Below are 19,827 nucleotides of genomic sequence, written 5' to 3'. Positions count from 1 at the left end.
CAAGTTCACTTACTCTATGCATCCTAAAAATATCTGCAGCCTGGATTATCTGACTCACTCTTCTTTCTAACCCTGGCACCTAGGAATTTTCAAAAACAAAGCCCACACTCGCAGGCTCTGCAAATGTCCTTAGGGCCGTAAGTGGATCAAGGGCTCAGGTAAGCTGCTGAACCCCGAATTATATTTTGGCCTTAACTTAACACAGTGATTGTCAACTACCCAATGTTTATCAATGTTTTAACTTTATACTTTTTGCTTTATTCATTATAAGAGCAGATATAAAAAAGCAGAAATAGAAATTCAGTTATTTCTTGAAAATGACTTCATTGTACCTATGAGATGGCCAGTCATTTTAGTATTACTAAGTATATATTGGAGATCATCATTGGCATGTTGTGTAAGTTCCTTAAGGGATACTATGGCATTGATAACAGCAACAAAACATTGAAATCATATGTATGATTTATTATTAAATGTTACTTTTAGCGAGGTGCTCTTAAACTGTATTTTTCTCTGTCGAATCTGGAATAGAACCTTAGCCACCCTGCTGTCCAGTGTGGGCATTCTAGTTGAAGCTTAGGAGATGATTTTTATTACTGATGATACCATATGGAAAAGAGGTGGAGGTAATGAACCTGGCCAAGTTCTTACCAGCACTGAGCATCTGCTCAGTATTGAGGTCAGAGGTTTGGCATTCCTAAAGCTCATAATTAAAGACTGTACAGTAAATTCAGCATTACATTTCTGGTGTATTTAGAGTTAATTAAATGCATATATGTTATTATATACTTTATTCTTTAGAAGACTTGGGAAATTAAGTTATTTTCTTCCTAATCAGTACTATTTTTAAAATTAAAAAATATCTAGAAGAAGAAGCAGAATTTTTAACAATTAGAGCAACATTTAATAAATTTCCACTGTGTATAAATTTCTTCTGAATGTCAGTATATCTTTTCTTAGTTTATTTTAATAAGGATTTTTGGAAATATATGAACACATGGTTCATTAGAGAAAAAGGTCTATAATGAGCTAATGGTGGGAGATGTTTGTGTCCTGAAATAAATTTAAATTGCATGCCAAGTCTCTGGGAATTCAATTGAGGAGTCTAAGCAGGAAAGTCCTGGTGAAATATGGTGTCTTAATAACAAAATATAGACTGCCTTTCCTTAACTTAGAATTAAACTTACACAAAGATACACAGGAGGTCAAAATTTAATATCACTAATGAAAATTATGGAAAGGATATTTGACTTTTAAATTTTTTCTAGAGCCCTTAGGACAGGATTAAGAAACAATCATATAACATGATAATGATCTTGTGCACTAGGAGCATCCAAATGGTTACACAAATTATAGAGGAAAGTTGAACCACTCTGTCTGTTGTGGATCATGAACACTGAATTAAAGGAGCCACATAACCAAGGAAACTAAAGAGCCATTACCAATCTAAGCCTTGCAGTCTTCTGAGAAATCCTGAATCATGCACTGCTCCTTTGTATTTGAGGAAGTATTTGTATTATTCACTGAATCCTGTCTTATAAAATGCAGAGAAATTCCTAAAATGGGCATAGTGATAACTGATATTTAAAATTTGCAAAAAAAAAATGTCCATGTGTGTGGGAGCAGATATGGGCAGCAGTTACAAATTACGCATACTGGGAATGTTCTATTCTTTTATATTATTGAGTGTGATTAAATAAAAATCTTCAGCTAGATGCTGGTGGTGCACACCTTTAATCCCAGCACTCGGGAGTCAGAGGCAGGTGGATCTCTGTGAGTTAGAGGCCAGCCTGATCTACAAGAGCTAGTTCCAGGACAGGCACCAAAGCTATACAGAGAAACCCTGCCTCAGATAACAAAACAAAATAAAATAAAGTTTTTAGTCTAGAACTAGACTCAGTAACAAAGACTTGACTTGTGCAAGCTATTCATGTTGCACGAGTCCTTATAAAACTTTATCAATTGGTCCAGGACCCGTACAACACAGAGCCATTTCTCCAGTCCCCAGATCTCAGTCTTATGGGGTAGGAGAGAATTGTTCTACACAATTAAGGAGGAAGAAATCATCACAATCTATGAATAAGGAATGCCTTCATAAAAAGGACAAGGCATCTTTAATGTAATAAATTCAAATAAATTAAAATTGAGGATATGACCTTCAAGTATATTTAAAAATGGTGAAAATCCATCTGAAGACAAAAATTGTAGCTTTTAACATATATACAAATCAAATGGCTTGCTATTTAGAATGTATGTAAAACATAAAATTATTAGAAATGGGAATACAATTTAAAACCTCAATAAATGTCTATTATATAAACTCCCTAGTTTTGAAAAATTGGAGAGTATTCATTCATTCACAAGGCACAGAATTGCTTTTGGAATGATCACAAATCAATTTAAATATTGTTTATCAATATATATTGGAATCAAAAATAAACATTATGAGTCAACAGTTTTCTCATGGGTACACCTGATAGAAAGACTTCTAAACAAGTACCGCAAGATATATAAATGGATGTTTATCTCATTTAGTCTTAGAAATAATCCCTCACAGGTAGTATAATTGTTATTCTGATTTAAAAGCTGTAGAATTGAGACTGATCACTGTTAAACTAAATGAACAGGAGGCTCCGTTAATTGGAGCCCAAATAGTTTGAATACAGATTTAAATACCTCAACCATTGTATCATATTGAATTATACTAACTCAAACGTGCGGCCAACTGATAATCAGAAATCAGTATAGACTAATGATATAATCTAATATTATGTTATAATCTTCACTAAATTTATTAAATTTTGCATGATAATGAAGCCCTTACTGGCTCCTGGAGCCCATTAGACAGTTTCTTTCTGACTGTACCCTGTTATTCATTTTCTGTCATCATTCCTCTATATGCTGTTTGCAGGATTTTGTTAGCATATAAACATCATATGATTATTTCTTATATGTGTATCATATACTTTGGTCATGTTCAGCATCATTACAAGTTTTTATCCCTCTATCTCCATTGCCATCCTTTCTTTTTCCTAAGAAGTCCCCAATTTGCTTTCATCTCTCTATTTTTTTACTTTGTTTTAAAACTAGATTTAGCATATGAGAGAAAACAGACTGCTTGTTAAAGGTAGATAAATATAATAAAATTATATAAATACAAGAGGGAAAATTAAAAATAAAAGTAAATGTTTACAACATAATCTAAATCATGATTTCATACTTTGTCAATTACTTTTTATAAAATGTACTTGATGCCAGGCAGTGTGGCACATGCCTTTAAGAACAGCACTCAAGAGATCAGTCTGGTCTACAGAGTGATTTTCAAGACAGGGAAACATACATAAACTTTGTCTCAAAAAACAAACAAACAAAAATATCTGAAGTTTAACTTTTGCATCTATATTTAATAATACACACAATAAATTTTCTTTCAGTTCTTCATGTAGGCAAAAGATCAAAGCATAGATTAGTTTATACTTCAGATAATGACTGTCATAGTTCAAATAAAATGCTATGTTCTTTGCCATCTAATTATATTGAGTCTATATTTAATTCATTTCACATGATTTAGAAAAGATATCCAGATATTGCCTTGCTTTTTTGTATCTTGATATTGATGTTGTATTGTATGTAGGAAAACTGGAAAAATTCATTATTTTTTATTTAGATTTGACAGAATGATTGGATAATGAATTGTAGCACTTGTTAATGCAATTTAAGGCATTGTTTACTCAGAGATGACATTTGGGTATACTATTTAAGGTCACTTCTTATCAATAAGATATCAATTTTCTAATAAGGCAGAATTTCTTTGGGTGACTTTAGCACCCACTTACTTAAAAATGGGGAAATAGATTTCTGTAATAACCTAAGTTCTATTTTCATTCCATGCTGTTATCAAAACAACGTTAAGTCTCTTTGAAAGTGTCCTGCTTTGTGTTAGTAATGGTAACAATCAATCTCTTGATTCATATGGCTTTCTGAATGTCTTCTTCTTCACCTAATATGCTGCTAGTATTGTAAGTATCAACTGCTGTGTGTTTTTTTTTAAATTGAAGAAGGAGGCTGTAAACTAGGAAAATTAAAATGCATAGCCCACTGAGGCTTGGGTGCAAAGTAGCAGCAAGCTGTTAACACTGAAATGCCATGAAGCTGGTGTGAAAGTTCACTGTGGATTCATATCACTGATCCTCTATTAGAGGGAAGAAGATAATAAATGAACACACCAGTTTTTCTTGTCCTTCAAGTTTTTTTGTTAGTGCTACCTGGCCACATATGGGTCTTCCCTCTCATTGCTTTCACACCTCCCTGCCTTCTCCATTTTCTTTTTTCTTTCTACAAATGTTCATTGGATCCTACCGTCTGTCTTGTTAAAAGTTATATATTTGGATTACTCATTGAACAAAATAGAAAAAGAGGGGGGATTGAAAACCCACTGTGAAGAATTGTCTGTATCAAATTGACCTACAGGTATGCTTGTGGGAGAGTTTTTTGACGCTAATTGATAGAGGAAGACCTCAGTCAGTGTGGACAAAGACACATGTAGGTGGGTGGTTTGGGGGTGTGTAAGGAATGTAGCTGAACAGAAGCAGAGGAAAGGGCAATTGGCAGTGTTTCTTCACAGTCTCTACTTTAAGCTTTCATATCACTCCCTCACTTACCTTCTCCTCCAAAACAAACTGTAACTTGTATGCCAAATAAATCCTTCCTCCCCAATTTACCTTTGGTATCTGTTTTATCAAAGAAAGAATAACAAACTAGAATGTTTATGTTTAAAAATTCCAATTATATAAGCATAAAACAGCTGGTAAAAACACAAATAATTCAGGACAATGATAGAAGCTATCAAGGGCTAAGAAAAAGAATATTAGAGAAACAGTGATTGAGAGTAAGGAACACCATAGATAACCTCTGGAGAACCTGAGACAAAGAAGTCACCTGACTGCTTCCATGGTGCTGACCTCCACTCAGTATCTCACCCCTCATATTAGGCATGGAATAGAGGGACACAAAGTAGGCAAGCTAGACTGTTACAATAATCTAATTAAAAAGTTATCATAGTTACCATAGTGAGGTGGGAAATGGTATAAAGAATGAGAAAAAGAAGACAAATTCTGTTTACACATAGTTGCTAGAACCCCAGATAAGATGCTAAGTGGATGCCTTTCTGGATTAACTGTTTTCTTTTCTATGACATCTGGGAATCAGTTAAGCTTTGGTGTATTCAGAACATGATGCACCTAAAAAGCTACATGGGATTAAATTAAACAATTTTGGAAGCTCTTAGTAAAACATGTGCTTCAAAGTAAATGTTCAACAAGTGATAGCTATTATTTTCATTATGATGTAAAACTTACTGTATCTGCTAGTTTTGATAACCTAGTCTCTGTATCAGGTAGGATTGGGAACACAAAAGACAGAATGGAATATATATATATATATATATATATATATATATATATATATGTATTCATTCTAGATCTATACATAATTTATTAAATCAGCTTACTTTGAAGCAGCACCACCATCTGTGCTACAATGAGAAGCTAAGAACCTGATAGTTGCTCAGACCACAAGGCTTCTTCACTATCAACCTGGTGCAGAAAATCTGGGGATTACAGAAGAAACACTGACTCTTAGATGAGGATGGAGGAGGCCTGAAAACACTAATTCTAAAATCAGCAAAGGAATCAGCAGCCAGAGCAAGGGGGAAGGCTAAGCAAGCAACAAGCAGAGGCTCTACCTTCTGCTATGGCCTTTATTTATTTATTTATTTATTTTATTTTATTTTTTACTGGACTGCTACAAAAAAGTACCACCCACATTTTGGGTAGCTCATTCCACATCAATTAAAGATATCAGAAAAATTCCTCAATTAATGCTTTCTGCATAGCATAGGTGAAGCTAATTTATTGCAAGCTGACATTAAAAGTGACCACCATAGTCCTATTAAGCTACTTAATAAAATATTTCTTGAAATATTGCTAATTTTCTACTCGTTAAAAAAAAAAAACCTATGTACCACATATTCTTGTCTTTGAGCTCGGGGGTTGCTAGGAGATGAATTCATACAGTAGACTGCTCTATTTGAATAGCAGAGTGTATCATGGATCCTGAGAAACATAGCCTGCTGTTGCAGGGTGACATTCTTATTCACTTCCTTTCGGTTCCTTCACCTAAATGACTTCTTGCTTTTTCTCTCCATGGACACCACTCCCTAATATCATCAGACACTCATTTCTAAACATGTGTCCTAACCAGGCTCTTCATGGTAGTTCAACATGCCTTCGTCTATAATGGTGTTGGCCCCCCAAGATATTATGCAGTTTCTCTGCATCTCAAGAATGCCTATGTAGGAAACATTGTGTAACAAGCAGACACAGTGGACACTAGCTAAAAATGCACACCTGGGTTCAAGGCCTTGCTCTTCTTTATGATCTTGGGCATTAGAATGGTATGGAGTCCTTTTGAAAGACATCAGGAAATGTCTTCATCAGGAAATCTACCGGAATTTGAGTAATTTTTTTGTCCAACTTTGAGGTGATACCTTTTGTTATATCTTATTCTGTTTTATTTTGTTATACATTTTTAAAATGAACAAAAGAAATATTTGTATAAATTAATGAATGAACAAACAAACATCTGAAAATCTAGCCACTAGAGTAAGTGTTAACAGCAGAACTCTCACTTAGCCTGCGGGGTGATAAAGGATCGACTTTCTTTAATAGAGTGGCATGTAGTATATCAAATATTCCAGGACAGCCTCCTGTTTTGGAATAGCTGACTGATGCATAATTGGACACCACACTCCTTTGTGTAATTTTAAATCGTTGCAGTTTGGTGGAGGTTTTGTTTCTTGTTTTGATTTTTTGTTTTGTTGAAGGGTATGGTTTATTTTTTGATTTTGTTTTTAGGGTGTTGTGTTCTTTTATTGAAGGGTTTTTTTTTGAGAAAACTTAAATTTGGATGGGTAGGGATGGGGAGAGGATCTGGAAGAACTTAGGGGAGAGACAGAATATGATCAAAATATATTTAAACTCAAATTGTTCTAAATAATAAAAAAGATTGTACAACCTATATAGTCTTAGTGTATTTTAAGACGGAATGTTGGAGAGGCATTTTAGAGCATTAAAGGATGTTAGCTAAGCTATTTTTAGCAACATAATATTTTATCGATTATTTAGGAATTTCACACAATGCACCCCATTACATATCTTTCCATTCCTCCCAGGTCTACATTCCCATCATTGTGTTTTACCCCAACAGACAAAAAAATAAAAAACCACCAAGGACAATTTGTGTTGTTAATATACTCATTGGTCAAACTCACCAGTAGCCAACCTCTTAAGGATAACTGAGTCTCCCTCCCCCAACCCTCCCCTAACACACACACACACACACACACACACACACACACACACACACACGAAGCCATCTACTGTGAAGAGCTACACTTCAGTATCTTTATTACAATTATTATTAAATTTATTCCTTTGTTTTATATCCCAACCACAGTTTATCCTCCCTCCTGTCCTCCCAGTCCCTTCTCCTACCTCCCCTCACCCCCCATCCCAATTCATTCCTCCTCTGTTTCTGTTCAGAAAGGGGCAAACTTCCCATGAGTGTCAATAAAGCTTGAAATAGCTAGTTCAGGTAGGACTAAACTCCTCCCCTTGAATTAAGGCTGGGAAAGGCAACCCAGTAAGAAGAATAAGTTCTCAGAAGCCAGGCAAAGCATTACAGACAGACCCTGCTCCCACTGCCGTGAGTCCCATAAGCAGACCAAGCTACACAACTGTCTCACATATGTAGAGGCCTACATCTGCTGGCCTTGGTGAGTTCCCAATAGAACATCCCCATTGTCTTAGTGTGTGGGTGCACCCCTCGTGGTCCTGAGTTCCTTGCTCGTGCTCTGTCTCCTTCTGCTCCTGATTTGGACCTTGAGATTTCTGTCCGGTGCTCCCATGTGGGTCTCTGTCTCTGTCTCCTTTCATCGCCTGATGAAGGTTAATATTCATGAGGATGCCTATGTGTTTGTCTTTGGATTCACCTTCTTATTTGGCTTCTCTAGGAACATGAATTATAAGCTCAATGTCCTTTATTTATGGCTAGAAACCAAATATGAGTGAGTACATCCCATGTTCCTCTTTTTGGGTCTGGCTTACCTCACTCAGGATAGCGTTTTCTATTTCCATCCATTTGTATGCAAAATTCAAGAAGTCCTTGTTTTTTACTGCTGAGTAATACTCTAATATGTATATATTCCATACTTTCTTCATCCATTCTTCCGTTGAAGGGCATCTAGGTTGTTTCCAGGTTCTGGCTACTACAAACAATCTGAAAAAGCATGGGATAAATCCGGACTAGCTGAACATAGCAGACAATGAGGAATACTGAGAATTCAAGAACAATTGCAGTGGGTTTTTGATCCTACTGCACGTACTGGCTTTGTGGGAGCCTAGGCAGTTTGGATGCTCACCTTACGAGACCTGGATAGAGGTGGGCAGTCCTTGGGCTTCCCACAGGTCAGGGAACCCTGATTGCTCTTCGAGCAGATGAGGGAGGGAGACTTGATCGGGGGAGGGGGAGGGAAATGGGAAGTGGTTGCGGGGACGAGGCAGAAATCCTTAATAAATAAATAAATTTAAAAAATAAAAATAATTAAATAAATAAAAAATAAAATAAAAAGATATTTTAAGATGAATCTTGCAAAGAAAATATCTAGCTGAATATCTCCCATTTTATGAAAATAGCTTCTAATATTGGCAACAGCATGTGAGATCCTTCAAACTGCTTTGTGGATAGGTTTAGGGACTGTACATGTGTGTTATAGAGCATCGCCTTGTTTGAAAGAGACTATTTTTGCTGCTGCATTAGCCAAGCTATCTGGCCTTAGATAGTCAGAAGACTCTCCAGTCTCTTCCTCCCGTTTCCACACTGGGGCATGTTGGGATCACTGAGGAATTCATTTCTGTGTCTGACAATCCATACTCAGTTCCCGAGGCTTGCTCAGCAAGCATTTTTACAAACTGAACAACCACCTCCTCAGCATCTTTAACCAGTCTTGATGAGCTAGCTATGAGTTGTAATGGGTGCACTATTTCCATCACTTTGCAGTCGTATTCTAAGAGTAAACATTTCCCGATGCTTGCAATTCAAGAATTATTGCATGGTCTCAGCATTATTGAACAGTGATTTAGAAAAGCAGAGATTTGTGTATGTCTTAAATAATACATGGCATAATGTTGGTTTCATTTCCTTCAGTCTTGATGTCTTTAACTTTGGAATGTAAGTTGCGAATGAACAAGATAAAATATGAAAATAATTATATTTGGACATGGTCTGCTCAGTATGGAAGATATGCTAGCTGGTATTTTTACAGAGACTTATAGAATAAGACATACACCAACTCAAGGATCAGCCATCAAACTATAAACCTAATTACGGGCATGCAAGCCGGTCTTCCATTGTAGATTGTAGACTAGCTTCAATTTTCTTTCTATAGTTTTCAGTAGGCATCTAAAACACACACATTATTTTCTGGTAATAATTTGTTAATGCCTATAACTAGCATGCATGTTTATCTGACTTACACTATTAACCAATCTTTTCCAGAATGACATGAATTACATAGCCTCCAGTGGACTCTTATTTAAAGATGGCAAAAAACGAATCGATTATATCCTGGTTTATCGGAAGACAAACATACAATATGACAAAAGAAACACATTTGAAAAGAACCTGCGAGCAGAAGGCTTGATGTTGGAGAAGGAGGTACAGGCTTTTTCATTATCAGTTTTTTTGACTAATATTCTGGTATAGATACTATCAGTCATACTTTAGCATATATGGTCCATGCCACGGAACTTAATAAAATATACTCATTTTTCCAAATGTAAAATAAATAGATATGTGCTGTCCCATTTAAATATGTATTTACTTTTTTCCTCTATGTTTTTCTGTACATATAAAATATTTTTTCAAAGGATATGGCAATTTTTGCAGTTTTGAATACCAAATATGTAATGATTATGTCCATGTAAACTAGAAAATCCTATATTAGGAAAGCGAAAAGTGTTGGAGGTTTTTGCCAAGCTGCTGAAATGCAAGTTTGATTGTGAGAAGTATGGACACTGGCCTCAATCATCCTCTTTCTTTTATGCTTTTATGAGTCTTTTCAAAGAACTATTTATTCCTTTCCTTCTGGTAAAACAACAAAAGGATCCAGGTCTATGAAAACAAGAACATAGAAAAAAGGAAATATACATTTTCATTGTTCTATGATGTTAAAATTGCCACTTTTGTTATTTTAGTTAGCCTATGGTACATTTTGTTTTTTAAACATCTATTTTAATGAAATTTATTATGAGTACTAGTGACTGGGTATGTACACATGAGTGCAGGTGTTGTTGGAGGTGTTGGGTTCCTTGGACCTGGAATTACAGGCAGTTGTAAACCACACAGCATTGATGCTGGGAACTGAAATAGTCCTCTGAAAGAACAGTAACCTTTTTTAATCACTGAGGCACTTCTCTAGCTAAAACTAACCAATTTTGAAATGGGCCCATGAAAAATATTGTTAGATCTTAAAATAGTATTAAAAACACAGTGATTGCCGGGCGGTGGTGGCGCACGCCTTTAATCCCAGCACTCGGGAGGCAGAGGCAGGCGGATCTCTGTGAGTTCGAGACCAGCCTGGTCTACAAGAGCTAGTTCCAGGACAGGCTCCAAAACCACAGAGAAACCCTGTCTCAAAAAAAAAAAAAAAAAAAAAAAAAAAAAAAAAAAAAAAAAAAAACAGTGATTGAGCTATATTCCCAAAATCTATGAAAACAGTTATCAGAGAAATCAGTATAAATAGGCTAAGTTTTCATTCCAAAGTGGAATTGCACCACTATTCTCTTTTTAATATTTTATGAAATTATAATATATCACATCGTATCACCTCTTCTCTTTCCTCCATCCAGTCCCTCCCATTCGTCCCTTGCACTGTGTCACATCCATGGCCTCTTTCTCTTTAACTGTTATTATACACTCATACACACATACATACACACACACACACACATAAAAATACACACATAAAAATACACACATAAGCACACACACAGCTAAATATATAAATTCAACCTAATAATACAATTTATGGATATACTGGATAATAGTTTAGTACTCCCTAACATGCATTACTCAAAAATTTAATTCTAAAACATGGTTTTGGGATTGAAAAAAATGAAAGGGATAGGATCATTATCTCTGAGTCCCAAGCAACATGCTGCTAAATCTTATTAGAAAATTATCCCTACTGCTTGTACTGGGTTTTTGGAACCCATTCTCTTTGGATGAATACCTTGTTCAGCCTAGATATAGTAGGGAGAGCCTTGGGCTTTCCCAAAGTAATGTGCCTTACCCTCTATGAGAAGTGAATGAGGGGAACGGTTGAAGGAAGGGTGGAAGGAGAGGAGGGGAGAGAGTGGAAACTGGGATTCAATCATATTCATTATATGTATATGAATATGATCTTGGAGCTGAGCACTTGGCATTAGATAACTAATTGTTGGTTCTTGCCTGAATCACATTTTATCACATTAGAGAAAGACAAACCCCTATTATTAAATAAACAAACAAAGAAATGAAAAGCCAAGAAAATGGATATCAAGGCCAATGTTCACATTGCTACCCAGACAAATGTCTTTTCCTTTTCAGAATTTCCTAATAGCTGGTTTCCTGCTGGCTGCCTCTCAGCATGTTTTATGCACATAAACAAATTACTATTGTATCTACTATGGTCTTAACTCCTTGACTCTGCAGATTATCAAAACATACAAGTTTAGTCAGCCATTTTATAGCTGGCTAAAATTTCAATATCTTAACAGTTACCTTGTAACTGTTGTGTTTTAACTTGATTTAAAAAAATGCTAAGGTAAAAGGAAAATACTGAGGTAATTTTCTTTTTTGTGAATTTCACAATTATATTTTTCTTAACAGTTTAATAATATTTCAATGTATAAATATATGACATTTTCATTATACATTCATCAGTTTCAAAAGGTTAGTGTCTAGAATATACAAAGAACTACAAAAAAGCTAAACTAGGAAATAAACAACCCTATTTTTAAAAATGGGACATAGCATTTTTTATGAAGACTTCATAGAGTCTTCATTCAGTAACTGATGGGAGCTGATATAAAGATCCATAGTCAAGAACTGGGCTGAAAAAATAAAACAAACTATCTTTTTTTCATTTTACATACCAATCCCAGTTTCCACTCCCTCCCCTCCTCTCATTCCACCCTTCCCCCCATCTACTTCTCAGAGAGGGTAAGGCACATTGCTTTGGGGAAAGCCCAAGGCTCTCCCTACTATATCTAGGCTGAACAAGGTATTCATCCAAAGAGAATGAGTTCCAAAAACCCAGGACAAGCAGTAGGGATACTTTTCTAATAAGAATTAGGAAAGTGTTGCTTGGGACTCAGAGATACTCTTCTGGTACCCTCTGATCCCATCCCTTTCATATTTCATTCCCAAAACCATGTCTTAGAATTAAATTTTTGAGTAATGCATATTAGGGAGTGCTAAACTATTATCCAATGAATCCATAAATAACTGAATTTATTTGTATGTGGTAAAATTTTTTAATATGTACAAAACAGCAAAAACATGCTGAGGTCGCAGTGAGGGGAAGTTTATGCACTGCCAAAGGACACAGAACAGGGAGAGAGCAAAACTCTGATTTTAACTTTTCATCTAATATTCTTCTTATATTACCTGGGACTGTTAACTCAGAATATCTCTATCCTTGGTTACTAAACATATAAAAATGTATTTTTTGAAAAAGGACTCCTGTAGAGTGTTTTTATTCACTTAATTTCATTGGGATTTCTACTTCACACAAGTCAGAGCATCCTTCCTAACATCACCTCTTTATTCACTAAGTAATCTTACAAACACCAAACAAGCTTCTAGGGAACCCAATATTTATAGAAGCCCAAACAACTGTGTTTACTGGGTGATACTTGCCTGTGCAGAAACCAGACATATACACCGGGTATCCTAACAGATAAGATCACTGCTTCTCTCTGTTCTATTGGGTCTTCTCGGCCAAAGTTCAGATGTTGTTGAGTCTTCTTCCTTATTCCTCTGAATTACTACAAAGAAAAATTCCATGATGCAGTAAAAAGATGGTTATGTTCTGTACGGAAAGGGATGTTTCGTTTTTCTTGTGGTCTCCGGTTGTTTACATTGGCACACAGCAAGATCGAGCCCTCTGATTCCTGTTATTTCTGAACGGAGGATGTTCCATTCTAGGTTGCATTGATGTGGGAGTGTCATATATCAATCTGTTGATTTCATTGGTTAAGCAATAAAGAAACTGCTTGGCCCTGTGGGTGGAGTAAACAGAACAAAATGCTGGGAGGAAGAGGAAGTGAGGTCAGACTCCACAGCTCTTCTCTCGGGAGCAGACGCCTGAGAGAGACGCCATGCCCCGCTCCTGGGCAGACACACGCCATGAAGCTCCGACCCAGGATGGACTAGGCTAGAATCTTCCCGGTAAGACTGGTTCTCACAGATTATTAGAGATGGGTTGATCAGGATGTGAGAATTAGCCTGTAAGTGCTAGAGCTAAAGGGCCAAGCAGTGTTTAAATGAATACAGTTTGTGTGTTGTTATTTCGGGGCATAAGCCGAGCAGGTGGCCGGGGTGCCGGAGAGGCAGCCCCGCCGTCCCTATTACTACATTGCATAATTATGGTTTTCTCAACTAACCTTTACTTTTTTTTCTGATTTAATACACACTAAAGAGCTAGGAAATCTGGGTCAGTAGGTGAATCAAACTACCTATATCATAGGACCTGCTACCTCTGCACACTGTAGCCATTACATCATTAGTATCATTTCCTCTTTGCTCTCTAGCATTTCCCTATTAAAATAAATGTTTTGTTGTTGATTATGAGAATGGTGGAAAATATTTGGGGAAACCCATTCCTCCAGATTTCATATTACTAGTGTTAAGGCTGAGGTGGGTGCTTTTATAATTCCCCCTCTGCAAATGCCTCATTAAATTTGATCTGGACAACACTAGAAACTCTGGTTGTGTTTCCAAGAGAGAAGAAAAACCAGGGCGGGGAACAAAGTGATGTGAAGATGCAAGGAGACAGAATATAGAGAGGGGAGTTTTTAGTTGTTAGTAAATATTAAAAACACATAATAGACTTCATTATGATATCAAATGTGGCTGTAACATAATAATCTAGTTGAGGAGTGTCATATTGCATGTTCACATACCCGGGGATTATAATGGGCAAGTACAGCGAAGAGCAGGGATTCTAAGAGCCCTGTCTACATCACTACTATTACAAAAATCAGCACCCTGCATTCTCCTGCTAAGCCAGAGGCTGAGAAGATAGAATGTAACCTGAGTATATTTTGAAATAAAATCTCATGATGATTAAAAACCCATTGGTAGCAAAATATTCAAAGCTCTCTCAAATATCAAATTCAGTGTTTTAAGGTTAATACTATAGAACAGTGGTAGAGCCCTCACATGCCCTGAGTGCTCAGGGATGTCGATTTAGTGACCAGCACTCACCCATTAATTTTTTTCAGTATTATGAACATTTAAAACATTGATTAGCTTTCACAGTTTCTCCTATTAAGTGTGATAGATGTTGGGTGAAATTTTTCTTGATAAATATTGAGCTGAAAATATTTAGAGCTTCTTTTGATGAAAGGATAAGCAGTTTTGTAAAAATATTCAAAGTCATGAATTTGCTAGCTAAAATATGGGGGTTAGAAAATCTGCCCATGTTTTATCAATAAATATGCACCAGAGCTAAACACTGAGTCTGGCAGAGACAGCTCAAATAAATAGTCGTTAAACTGCATGCCAGTGTGAACAGGTTTTAGAGGAGAGTGTCATCTAGAGACGCTGTGTATTTAAGGTACATCTTTGTGGACAGGAAGGTGATATGTCACTGTGAGGTTTGTCTCATAATCCAGTTCATATAAGCAATATACCTTGCTCCCAGTTGTGGAAAATGCCTTGAGAACTCAATACTCTTTCTTTGTTCTATATCCGAATCATACAAAATAACTTTGTGAAGACAAAATTTCAAAGTCTCCTCTTCACCTGGGAGTAAATGTTCTTCCCCTTGGGAATTTTGGGTGGAATAATTAAGTAAAAATGAGAAGTGTGAAAGTTGTGGGCGTTTTGTTCCTCTGAGAGGCCTGCTCTCAGTGGAGGTGAGCAGAATAGATCCAGATTGGCAGTTCGTGCTTCCAAAGAGGAAGGTGATTTCTCCCCCTGACAGCACCATCCTGTCACCAATAGCATCCCCTGACCTGCTACCAGCAGAGAAGGAAGCCAGTTGTCTTTTGTGTTGTCAAATGGTGGCAAAACAAAGAGAAATTAAGTTGAAAAGTAATAAACAACATTGATTCATGCTGGTGAAAAACAATCTTTCATTTTATATATATACATTTAAAGCTAAGGCATGAAAATGAGATACATTTTCGCTGTGTGCGCTTAGCCTGGCATTTTACCCAGATATGGTAGTCACTGCCATGCAAAACCCCTCCTTTCAAAGCAGCCCTTTATTTTAGGTGATTAGATTATTTCACATCAAGAGCTTGACAGCAATGAATTAAGAACCTGCACAAGGCAAGCTGTTCTCAGTGCTATTTTGGATCCTGACACAGTGCCCCACTGCAGAAAATGAGACTCTGCCATTTCCTGTTTTCCTTCTCTTGTTCAGGTGTAAGTTAGACAAAATATAGGCTCAAAATAACTTAGCTAACCAGGCATAGTGGAACACATTCGCAGTCTCGGCTCTCGGGAAGCTGTGACAGAAGCATTGTGATTTAAAGGCCAGCTGGGTCTACACAACTAGTTCCAAACAGATCCAGGTGACATAGTAATGCCCTATCTGAAAATAATTGAGCATAATAATAACAAAATAACAAAGATAACAGTAGCAGTACATAAAACGATGCATCTTTTCAGTGCATCGTCAGTGAATCGGATATAGAATTAGATGTATGGACATACATGCCATTTGACTTCTCTTGTAGCACACAGTAGTGAAACACTATAAAAAGAGGAAATTGCCATTAGAGTTAGACAATGAGTGTGATGGAAATGGTGTAAATTAAGACAGCAGTGGTATACTGTCTATCGATGGAGCCGTTTTTAAATCTCTTCCTCAACTAACATTTATACAAATACATTTTGTTTTTAGAGTTTATATTCAATATATATATACATATAATATATATATATATATATATATTACCAGAGAAAAATATTTATCTATTTAACATATATTTTGATTCAAATCTCTATACACCAGTTGCCTTGGTGTGAATTTTGATTTTTGTTTGTTTTTTTATTTCTGTTTTTTTTTTTGCTTTTAATTTTGAATTTGCTTACCAATTGTGAGTTGTTCCTGACAAAGGTAAATCTCTTCCTCAGACTAACATTTATGCAAATACAATTTTGGTTTTAGAGTTTATAGTCAATATACTTTATCAGAGAAAAAATATTTATCTATTTAACATATATTTTGATTCAAATCTCTACATAAGTTGCCTTGGTGTGAATTTTGATTTTTGTTTGTTTTATTCTGTTTTATTTTTGCTTTTAATTTTGAATTTTTTCACCAGTCTTGAGTTGTTCCTGACTTTATACTTATATTACCACAAATTCTGGAAACAAAGATGTTCAAACTTAAGATACAAGCTCCATCACAGAGGAACCAGGTAGCTACTTACAGAGGAGCAAAAGGAAAGATGGATCCTTGGGATGCTTTGCAGTTCACCTTTGTTTTAAACATCTGATTTGAGATGAATATTGTCACCTGACAGCCACACCTGGTCAAGAGCAGGTGCTTCACACAGTCAGTCAATAACTTCCCTCCTTCAACTCAGAGACAAGGGCCTTTCATTTCTCTTCAGGCAAAAAAAAATTGAGATTCAGAGGGCTAACTTATTATCCAAATGTTATAGAGATAGCGAAGGGTACAGATGGACTATGTTGCTGAGTATCTGGGACCTAAACATCCTGCCAAAGGGGTAGTCAAGATGGAAGGAATGTAAGTTGTGCTCTGCAAGGGAAAGACTGGCTGATAAAATTAAATTAGCAAAAACCTTAAAATCTAAAGTAAACTCAAGTTTATTAACACTTGAGAATAACTACATATAGATAAGGACAAAATGTGTAATAGAATATGAAATGTGTCTTCCCCTTGTTCTGGGTGGGAATCCTTTAAGTGGAAGGCTTAAGTTCTCTGTTTTAAATTTGTATTTACTTATTTATTTTTATTTTGCTGCATAGTGCTGAGGTTCAAATACAGATCTGGAACATGCTAAGACTGCCCTCATTAGTTCTATGGGAGTTCTAGCTGCAAAAGTTTTTGTTATTGCTATCATGCCTACATAGAAACCTTTCTATTAAGTCTGAAAGAGTCATTATCAAGAGCCTGAAAATGTCAAAATGATTACTGTCTCTTTTACCTTGATCAATAACAGATATCTATAGGAATTCAAAATGTGCTTAAGTACTCATTTGAATGAATAAGTAGTGCTTGTAACAATGGTATATAGTTTGCAACACTAATAGATTCACGTATGCGTTTGTGTGTGTATAAAATGATAATATTTATAGAAGAAAAAGGGTCTTGAATTTGAAATGCAGGGGTGCCAAAGGAGTTGGATGGGGAAAGGACTGTTGTAAACTTTAAATGCATGAAATTCTCAAAAACTAACTTAAAAACTATGGCTGTCTTCCCAAGAATAGGTAATATGTTTAGTGCAGGACTGAATGTATAGACCTATAGAAGCATAGCATGCTATGTCCACCTCTGGCACAGTCAGCTACAAATTTCAGAATATTTACCATTAAATAGTCACAAGCATCTTCAGCAAAAAAGCTGCTTCAGAAATTATGCTGTCATGAGAGTGTCTTTTGTTGTTTGTCCTGGGGTGATTTTCACAGTGCCATCCCTTCAGTAAGTTCATAAATCTAACAAGCCATCATGTCAAGGGCACCTTATAATTTCAGCAACTCATTTTCCTCAGAATAAAATCACTGTACCCAGAAAATAGTTAGAGGATTAAAAATTTCTTCAAAATAAATGTGGCAATAAAATAAGTGGATTAATTGGGTAATGACTCTAGATGATTTTCAGTATTTTATGCTCTCTCCGAGTGACAGCAAGGGTCTTGATTGTTTGACATGAAGAATAGCTTGAAACTCTTACTTGTCTTATAACTTCTCTGAATGGGGAATAGAGATTTTTAATAATGTTTAATATAAGAAAATTAATAAATGGGTAGCGATATCTATTTCCTATACACAGTAACTGAGCAAGGACCCACTAGTCCTTGTACTTGGTAAGCAACTGTGGCGTCACATTTTTGGGAAAGGGAAGACTTTGAGGATCTGCCATCAAGAAGACTTCAAATTTATCCTTTCAAGTGGCCGAGACTGGGAGAATATATAGAGGGGTGTGAAGAGAGAAGTTTATTGTTGATTTGATGAGGAGAAGTGAAAACAAAGTTCTTTTATGCAGGCAGAGATAAGTGCAATGCCTATTCATGGGTCACGTGTTTCCTTCTAGCCGAGCTATCGCGTTCTGTGTGGGAATTCTGACTCTGTGTTATCAAAAGACTAGTTTGTGATTAAGAACTTTTTTTATGGATGTCCATCAGCTTTCAAACCAACTTTGAATCTCACTTGAAGGCATTTTCCTACAAACAACTTACAGACATGTTGTAATATGAGCAGCGGGGCTGCGTCCCCGGCACCCAGCCGCCCACATGGCTAGCTCTAGCTTATGCCCCGAAATAGTTACACGGAAACTGTATTCTTTTAAACACTGCTTGGCCCATTACATCTAGCCTTTTCTCGGCTAACTCTCACACCTGGACTAGCCCATTTCTAATATCCATGTAGCTCACGAGCTGGCTTACCAGGAATGATCTTAACCTGCATCTGCCTGGAGTGGGAGAATCATGTCGACTCCCTGACTCAGCTTCTTTCTCCCAGCCTTCCGTTCTGTTTACTCCTCCCACCTATGTTTTAACCTATGAGGGCCAAGCAGTTTCTTTATTGCTTAACCAATGAAATCAACAGATTGATATGACACTCCCACATCACAGACACTTTCGTATTTAGGAAGTTTATGGGATATCTACATTTACATTTCTTAATGGCATTGAATATTTAAAGATTTTTTATCAAGAATTTTTGACAATATAATTTCCTTTTATATAAATAAGAATGATCCTTGCATAACAACAAACAGAAATGCTTCTTTCTTTGAGAAAAAAAATTATGGTAGAATGTCAGCAGTTCTGATTGTATATGATGGTGCCTCTCTGCTAATTCCTTTCCAGCCAGCTGTTGCAAACCCCGATATCATGTTTATTAAAATTCATATTCCTTGGGACACACTGTGCAAGTATGCAGAGAGGTTGAACATCAGGGTGCCCTTCAGGTACTTTTATTTGTTATTTCATTTTCTCTCATTATTACTAGGATGACTCTGTCTTTTGTAACACCTAACAGCAGTAAATGTGGTCCTTTATTCAGAAAATAATTATTTCTCTTTTAAATTTTAAACTATATTAGACAGTGTTTTCCTAAATTGCTGGACATATAATATCATTTCAAGATAGACTTGCCTAGAGATAAGGTAACATAATTATTTTCAGATTTCAACTTGAAGTAATTCCCAAGATCAACCCTCATTCTTATTTCATGTGAGTGTAATATAACTCTGATATGGTTAACAGAGATTGTTTTTCAGACCAGGTCATCCAGGACAGT

General features: G+C 36.1%; 1 protein-coding gene across 2 annotated transcripts in view; it reads left to right on the top strand.

Annotated features, from left to right (window-relative positions):
- Positions 1 to 19,827, top strand: part of Ano3 (anoctamin 3) — a 228,023-nt gene that overhangs the window by 105,155 nt on the left and 103,041 nt on the right. Inside the window, exons 1-3 of one of the 2 annotated variants that reach the window (XM_041679065.1) lie at positions 88 to 158; positions 9,616 to 9,774; positions 19,395 to 19,495. In XM_041679065.1, the coding sequence (XP_041534999.1) occupies positions 9,622 to 9,774; positions 19,395 to 19,495 (254 nt within the window). In that variant the 5' untranslated portion in view covers positions 88 to 158; positions 9,616 to 9,621. Of the gene's footprint in view, positions 1 to 87; positions 159 to 9,615; positions 9,775 to 19,394; positions 19,496 to 19,827 lie in introns of those variants that run through there. The other variant, XM_041679064.1, reaches the window with a different exon arrangement.

Source organism: Microtus oregoni, unplaced genomic scaffold, assembly GCF_018167655.1.
Source record: "Microtus oregoni isolate MIOR12 unplaced genomic scaffold, Mior012 000031F_ref0000149, whole genome shotgun sequence".
Lineage (NCBI taxonomy): Eukaryota > Metazoa > Chordata > Mammalia > Rodentia > Cricetidae > Microtus > Microtus oregoni.
This window is presented reverse-complemented; position numbering and strand designations above follow the sequence as displayed.